We start from the raw sequence: 8,628 nt of genomic DNA, 5'->3' as shown, positions 1-8,628 counted from the left end.
ATGAATGGATGAGTGAGAGGTGAATGAAGGGATGAGTGGATGAGTGAGAGGGAGAGGTGAATGAAGGGATGAGTGGATGAGTGAGAGGTAAATGAAGGGATGAGTGAGAGGGAGAGGTGAATGAAGGGATGAGTGGATGAGTGAGAGGGAGAGGTGAATGAGTGGAAGAGTGAGAGGGAGAGGTGAATGAAGGGATGAGTGAGAGGGAGAGGTGAATGAAGGGATGAAGGGCTGACTGAGAGGGAGAGGTGAATGAAGGGATGAGTGGATGAGTGAGAGGTAAATGAAGGGATGAGTGAGAGGGAGAGGTGAATGAAGGGATGAGTGGATGAGTGAGAGGTAAATGAAGGGATGAGTGGATAAGTGAGAGGGAGAGGTGAATGAAGGGATGAGTGGATGAGTGAGAGGTAAATGAAGGGATGAGTGAGAGGGACAGGTGAATGAAGGGATGAGTGGAAGAGTGAGAGGGAGAGGTGAATGAAGGGATGAGTGAGAGGGAGAGGTGAATGAAGGGATGAAGGGCTGACTGAGACGGAGAGGTGAATGAAGGGATGAGTGGATGAGTGAGAGGTAAATGAAGGGATGAGTGGATGAGTGAGAGGTAAATGAAGGGATGAGTGAGAGGGAGAGGCGAATGAAGGGATGAGTGGATGAGTGAGAGGGAGAGGTGAATGAAGGGATGAGTGGATGAGTGAGAGGGAGAGGTGAATGAGTGGAAGAGTGAGAGGGAGAGGTGAATGAAGGGATGAGTGAGAGGGAGAGGTGAATGAAGGGATGAAGGGCTGACTGAGAGGGAGAGGTGAATGAAGGGATGAGTGGATGAGTGAGAGGTAAATGAAGGGATGAGTGAGAGGGAGAGGTGAATGAAGGGATGAGTGGATGAGTGAGAGGGAGAGGTGAATGAAGGGATGAGGGGATGAGTGAGAGGGAGAGGTGAATGAAGGAATGAAGGGATGAGTGAGAGGGAGAGGTGAATGAAGGGATGAGGGGATGAGTGAGAGGGAGAGGTGAATGAAGGAATGAAGGGATGAGTGAGAGGGAGAGGTGAATGAAGGGATGAAGGGATGAGTGAGAGGGAGAGGTGAATGAAGGGATGAATGGATGAGTGAGAGGTGAATGAAGGGATGAGTGGAAGAGTGAGAGGAAGAGGTGAATGAAGGGATGAGTGGAAGAGTGAGAGGGAGAGGTGAATGAAGGGATGAGTGGATGAGTGACAGGGAGAGGTAAATGAAGGGATGAATGGATGAGTGAGAGGGAGAGGTAAATGAAGGGATGAGTGAGAGGGAGAGGTGAATGAAGGGATGAAGGGATGAGTGAGAGGGAGAGGTGAATGAAGGGATGAGTGAGAGGGAGAGGTGAATGAAGGGATGAGTGGATGAGTGAGAGGGAGAGGTGAATGAAGGGATGAGTGAGAGGGAGAGTTGAGAGATTAGCGGTGTTAATGGCAGGACTGTTGTTTACCAACCAGTGAAGGATTGTGGGAATATGAGTATGGATTTCCTGTCTGAAGGAGTACACAGCTTTGATCAATGAGAGCCTGGCCTCCATTTCAATTACACACGCATGCAAATCACAGAGCAAAATGTCATCTCACCACACACACACACACAGTCACGCACACACTCACGTCTGCACATGCACACACACACACACACACACACACACACACAGAGGCACACACACTCACGTCTGCACATGCACATGCACACACACACACACACGCACACGCACACAGGAACACACACTCACACACACTCACGTCTGCACATGCACACGCACACACACACTCACACATACTCACGTCTGCACATGCACATGCACACACACACACACACACACACACACACACACACACACACACAAGAACACACACTCACACACACACAAGAACACACACTCACACACGCTCACGTCAGCACAGGCACATGCACATGCACACACACACACACACACACACACACACACAGGAACACACACTCACACACGCTCACGTCAGCACAGGCACATGCACATGCACACGCACACACACACACACACACACACACACACACAGGAACACACACACACACGTCTGCACAGGCACATGCACATGCACACACACACACACACACACGCACACACACACACACACACACGCTCACACAAACATACACCGACCTTCAGCTTCATCATTGAATCCTGACAGAGTTTGTCTCCCCGTGCAGCTGTGACCTCATCTATTCCAATGAGTTTGGCCTTGTATCGGACACCATCGCCTTTAAAGCGCTTAATCAGAGCTGCCTCACTACGGTCCTGCCCTGTACAGGGAGAGAGAGACAGAGAGAGAGAGAGAGAGAGAGAGAGAGAGGGAGAGAGAGAGGGAGAGAGAGAGGGAGAGAAAGAGAGAGACGGAGAGAGAGAGAGAGAGACAGAGAGAGAGAGAGACAGAGAGACAGAGAGACAGAGAGAGAGAGAGACAGAGAGAGAGCGAGAGAGACAGAGAGAGAGAGACAGAGAAAGAGAGAGAGACAGAGAGAGAGAGAGGGGAAAAGATGATAAATATAAACAGTTAAGGAAGTTCAGTTCAGTTTTTTATGATCTCTCATGTCCCACATATGTTATGTTTGTGTGTGTGTGTGTGTGTGTGCGCGCGCGTGTATGTGTATCTCTGTGTGTGTGCGTTTGTGTATCTGTGTGTGTGTGTGTGTGTGTGTGCGCGTGTGTGTGTGTTTGTGTATCTCTGTGTGTGTGTGTATCTCTGTGTGTGTGTGTGCGTTTGTGTGTTTGTGTGCGTTTGTGTGTTTGTGTATCTGTGTGTGCACGTGCGTTTGTGTGTGCGCGTATGTATGTGTGCGTGTGTGTTTGTTTATCTGTGTGTGCGTGTGTTTGTGTATCTCTGTGTGCGTGTGTGTTTGTGTATCTCTGTGTGTGTGCGTGTGTGTATCTCTGTGTGTGTGCGTGTGTGTGTGCGTGTGTGAGGTGAATGTGTGTGTCCAGGCAGTGGTGCTGTGGTGTGTGGTGTGTGGTATGGTCTGAGGTGATAGGGGAGGATGAAAGCTGGACTTCTCTCAAAGCTCACAGATCAAAGCAGAAGCTGCCAGCCATTCAGCACTCACTAAGCCCCTCTGGCCCCGCCCACTACCCACTCACATGCTCTCTAATTGGAAAATAGGGCTCAGCAATCGATGAGCTCCTCAGGACACATCCCAATTAACTGGCTCATGTCCGGTGGAGCAGAGACAAGCAGCCAATTAAGTCTCTGGCCTGACTCACACACACAGACACACACACACACACACACACACACATACACACACACTCACACACACAAACACACACACAAACACACACACACTAGCTTTCTGTATCATTTATGCTGGGCTGATGAGGTCAAAGGTTGGTCTGTCCCTACAGACTGGTGTCAAGGCTTTCCATAGGTAATGTGGATAAATGTTTGCCTTAAGAAATCACGACAGCTCTCCTGCTGTCAGCACACACATCCTTCAGAGTGTTCACTAACGCACGATGACGAGGATACGACATCTAAACAGGACTAACGCACGATGACGAGGATACGACATCTAAACAGGATCCCAGCAGGCAGGTTCCCACTGAGCTGACAAATCCCTCAGCAAACAGACTGACACTGTTTATAATTACACTACACGTACTGATAACTGCCACCCTCTTTCTACCTTCCCCCTCCCTCCCTCTCTCTCTCCTTCTTTCTCTCTCTATCCCCCTCTTTCTTTCTCTCTCTCTCAGCCGTGACTATCATGCTCTCTCTCTCTCTCTCTCTCTCTCTCTCTCTCTCTCTCGTAGCAATGCAGTTTTTGCCCTCCCCCTCTTTTTCTCTCTCCTTCCCCTCCCTCTTCTTCTCTCTTCTCCCCTGTGGCAGCGCATTTTTTATCTGCTCCCCCCCTCTCTCTCGCTCGCTCCCGGCAGCTGTATTGTCACTGTATCAGTGGTGCTTCTGTGTTGACCTTGCTCTTACACACTCTTCAATGTTATCTATTGTAGCCGTTCAATAGCTCTTCTCCCTTCACAAAAAGAAGGTTCCAGAAATCACTAATGGAGCAAGAGGGGTCTCCCTGGAGAGGCCAGGGTGTGTGGAAATGGCGTGTGGTGAAAATGAATCCTGCAGGTGGCATTTAATGGGCTGAGAACTCTGCAGCAGACAGACAGACAGGCAGACAGACAGACAGACAGACAGACAGACGGACAGACAGGCGGGAAACACAGGAGACACAGACATCAGGAAATACAGAATTCCTTGGGTCCGTGGCCCTTTCATTGTTTTGGATATCTTACATTACTCACATAAATAAACCCACTCTTCTCTCTCTCTCTTTCTCTCTCCCTCTCTCTCTCTGTTTTTCAGTGACACAGTTTATAACAGTGTAACAGTGCAGCAGTGTAACAGTGTAACATTGCAGCAGTGTAACAGTGTAACATTGCAGCAGTGTAACAGTGTAACAGTGCAGTAGTGTAACAGTGTTACAGTGCAGCAGTGTGACAGTGTAACAGTGTAACAGTGCAGTAGTGTAACAGTGCAGTAGTGTAACAGTGTAACATTGCAGCAGTGTAACAGTGTAACAGTGCAGTAGTGTAACAGTGTAACATTGCAGCAGTGTAACAGTGTCACAGTGCAATAGTGTAACAGTGTAACATTGCAGCAGTGTAACTGTAACATTGCAGCAGTGTAACAGTGTCACAGTGCAGCAGTGTAACAGTGTCACAGTGCAGTAGTGTAACAGTGTAACATTGCAGCAGTGGAACAGTGGAACAGTGCAGCAGTGGAACAGTGGAACAGTGCAGCAGTGTAAAAGTGGAACAGTGCAGCAGTGTAAATTGTTAAAGACAGTGACTTGCTTACAGTCGTGACTCATTTTGACCCCAGCTCATGTCAATTAAAAATGCAAACACATCATATGACAGTCAGGCAGGTTGGTTGAATGCTTTGTCAGAAATCTCCAGCCCGTGACTGACGTCTCACTGTAAGGTGACCTAACCCAGGGGTCTAGAGCAATAAGCATTCAGTGGCATCCAATAGGAAAACTGACTGTCTCCTTCAATGCAGCCCTGACTTTCTGAAAACAAATTCATGCCAATTGTTTACTTATGTTATCAGAAAAAAACGTGAGACAAGGTGTGTTATAAAACTGCTCTGCAGCCAGCGTTGTCAGTGAAGTCTGAGCATCCAGTCTAGCGCCACCCTCTGGGCGACCTCTGTAGGGACATCAAAAAAACACATTTAAAATGAAATCTCCGACCACTTACTAACATTCGTGAACACCACATTTCAGTTCAGAATTCATTATCAACAGCGTTCTGCATTCACACCCGCAGTTCAGGAGACTTGTACACATGGTAGCAACTGTTGCTATGACGTCACCGGCAGACCGAGGGACGGTGTGCAGAAAGTGGTGTGAGTAAACCTCTCATTTGTAGGATTTGAATTTGACTTAACAGACTCAAACACAGACCATCTCTCTGTTTAAGAGCAAAGGAGCGTAACAACGCCACTGCTTGTGAGATCCATATATATTTAAAACTCTGCATGAAAAATCAATACAACACTGCAGCTCTCCGCTCAGGGCCTGGAACAGCAGGAGAGGAAAAATGAAAGGATACAACCTCAGAGAGAGAGAGAGAGCATGTTTCCCCTGTGCTGTCTCTCTCTCGCCCACTCTGACAGACAGACACAGTCATTTGATTACTGGTAGGCTGGCAGCGCTTGCCGCCTAATGACTCCAATCAAGACTTTTCATTTTCCTACAAGAATGCACTCTGCATCTTTATCCAATTAAGACTGTCACTGCTTACTCTTCCCCACCCACTCTCTGTCTCTCTCTCTCCCTCTCTCCCTCTCTCTCTCTCTCTCTCTCTCCCTCTCTCTCTCTCTCTCGCTCTCTCTATCTGCCTGTCACCCCCCCTCCTTTTTTTCTGTTTGTGGTCTACTTGTGTTTCTACACACACACACACACACACACACACACATCCACCCACCTGGAATCTCTCTCTCTCCTACCTCTCACCTTCCTAAGTCTGCTAGCTGACTGAAAATCAAATTGGATATTAGGGAAAAGTTTCCAGACGCTGGACATTTTCTGTTGTTTATGCTTTCTTGTGCTTTTGTTTCTTTTTGGGTTCAAACCTGACGGCAGATCTGATGAATAAACGCTCATGCAACAGCCTGCTTTGCCATAGACTCAGATCTCTGAAGTTCCTTTAAAATCTTCACTTCATTAGACTTCAAACAAACGCACTGTTTATGGCCCAAGACAAATGTGCCATGACTTTGACGTGTCTCAATTCCCCTGAGAGAGTCACAGCGCTCTGGAGAGGAACCACACACACACACACACACACACACACACACACACACATACACACACTCACCTGAGCATTTCCATGCTCTATGCACAGCACACGGTGGGGCCAGTCATAAAGGAGAGGCCAGTCATAAAGAGACAGGGGCAATAAATCAGAGGGAGAGAGAGAGACAGGGCTTAGAGAGAGCTGAGGGAGAGACAGAAAGAGACAGGGGCAATAAATCAGAGGGAGAGAGAGAGACAGGGCTTAGAGAGAGCTGGGGGAGAGACAGAAAGAGAGGGGGGGTGGATGCTATCTATTTTCAGCCAATATTAAATAACATCAACATGGAGGATCCAGCTGGAAGCTCGACTATTCATCTGTTAGTGACATTTCAAGACACAGACCTGCTGTACACACACACCCACACACACACACACACCCACACACACACACACACACACACACACACACAGAGTTCAGCGTAGAGGCCAGGTTCCCACAGAGTGTTTGATAACATTCCCTGGTGTGTGAGCATGCTCACGTTCACACTCACTTCATCAAAACCCCAGGCCCTCACAGCTGAACTCATTTAGGCTTTAGACAGAGAGAGACCTTCATCCCACAGTAATTAAATCTCTCCTGTCACCACGACCCTGCTGAGCACCTCAGCCGAGAGAGAGAGAGACAGACGGAAAGAGAGAGAGAGAGAGAGAGCGAGAGAGAGAAAGAAAAAGATTGCTAATCATTATTGATACACAACCAATTAACAATTTCAGCTCTTCTGAAAAATGCCGGAGCCCGTTATGGTTTTGAAGACACCGTAATGAGTGTGTCTGTGAATGTGAGAGGTCTGTTAATATTCCACTGGGCTTAAGAACTGCCTCTAAACCAATACTGATGTTTATCTGGAATGAGTTTAGCTCCACTCCAGGAATGTTTACTAAAACCTAAAGTCAAATCTCTCCACGACTCAAACCCTTTTCTCTCAATGTAATATTCACCTTTAATATCAACCAATTTAATATCAACCAGTTTAATATTAACCAAATTTTGAGGAACGTGTGGAGTATTTTAACAATGATTTGGGTTCTGTGTGTGTGTGCGTGTGTGTGTGCGTGTGTGTGTGCGTGTGTGCGAGTGTGTGTGTGTGTGTGTATGATTCTCTCTAGTTGGAGGACATCGGCTGTGCTCAGGTGCTCTGTGAGAGGTGAGTGTGACAGGTGACAGGTGATCAGTCAATTGCCGTGGCAACCCTACGGCATTGCTGCTGGCAACCATGACCCTGTGTTCCCTGAGGGCGCTCCCCTGCTTTCTTCCTCTTCCTGCTGCCACTGGTGATTGACATTCTCATAAAACAACATGTCAGCCCCTTTAGCTCAACTTTCCCTCATCCCTGCACTCAGACTGGTCAGAAAGTCAAACCAGCTTTCCCTCATCCCTGCACTGTCTGCTCCAGCACTCAGACTGGTCAGAAAGTCAAACCAGCTTTCCCTCATCCTTGCACTGTCTGCTCCAGCACTCAGACTGGTCAGAAAGTCAAACCAGCTTTCCCTCATCCCTGCACTGTCTACTCCAGAATTCAGACTGGTCATAAAGTCAAACCAACTTTCCCTCATCCCTGCACTGTCTGCTCCAGCACTCAGACTGGTCAGAAAGTCAAACCAACTTTCCCTCATCCCTGCACTGTCTGCTCCAGCACTCAGACTGGTCAGAAAGTCAAACCAACTTTCCCTCATCCCTGCACTGTCTGCTCCAGCACTCAGACTGGTCAGAAAGTCAAACCAACTTTCCCTCATCCCTGCACTGTCTGCTCCAGCACTTAAACTGGTCAGAAAGTCAAACCAACTTTCCCTCGTCCCTGCACTGTCTGCTCCAGCACTCAGACTGGTCAGAAAGTCAAACCAACTTTCCCTCATCCCTGCACTGTCTGCTCCAGCACTTAAACTGGTCAGAAAGTCAAACCAACTTTCCCTCATCCCTGCACTGTCTGCTCCAGCACTTAAACTGGTCAGAAAGTCAAACCAACTTTCCCTCGTCCCTGCACTGTCTGCTCCAGAATTCAGACTGGTCAGAAAGTCAAACCAACTTTCCCTAATCCCTGCACTGTCTGCTCCAGCACTCAGACTGGTCAGAAAGTCAAACCAACTTTCCCTCATCCCTGCACTGTCTGTTCAAGTACTCAAACTGGTCAAACCAACTTTCCCTCAGTCCAAACTGCTCTAGCTGAGCTGACCTGATTTTTGGTCTGAAATCAGAGAGGGAGCCATGAGACTGCAGACTTACATCAGCTGGCTGAAATGTCAGGGTTTTTTTGTTTTGTTTTGTTTTGGG

At 48.0% G+C, this 8,628-nt stretch overlaps 1 protein-coding gene across 1 annotated transcript in view; it reads right to left on the bottom strand.

Annotated features, from left to right (window-relative positions):
• The window catches only part of dab1a (DAB adaptor protein 1a), a 55,041-nt gene extending 47,399 nt beyond the window's left edge, over positions 1-7,642 (bottom strand). The window contains exons 1-2 of the mRNA XM_030770724.1: positions 7,555-7,642; positions 2,158-2,297 (exon numbers count right to left, since the gene is read on the bottom strand). Coding sequence (XP_030626584.1) covers positions 2,158-2,297; positions 7,555-7,642 — 228 coding nt within the window. The remainder of the gene's footprint in view (positions 1-2,157; positions 2,298-7,554) is intronic.
• Positions 7,643-8,628: the final 986 nt, after the last annotated feature.

Source organism: Chanos chanos, chromosome 4 (genome assembly GCF_902362185.1).
Source record: "Chanos chanos chromosome 4, fChaCha1.1, whole genome shotgun sequence".
NCBI lineage: Eukaryota > Metazoa > Chordata > Actinopteri > Gonorynchiformes > Chanidae > Chanos > Chanos chanos.
Note: the sequence above shows the minus strand (reverse complement) of the source record. Positions and strands in the feature narration are given on the sequence as shown.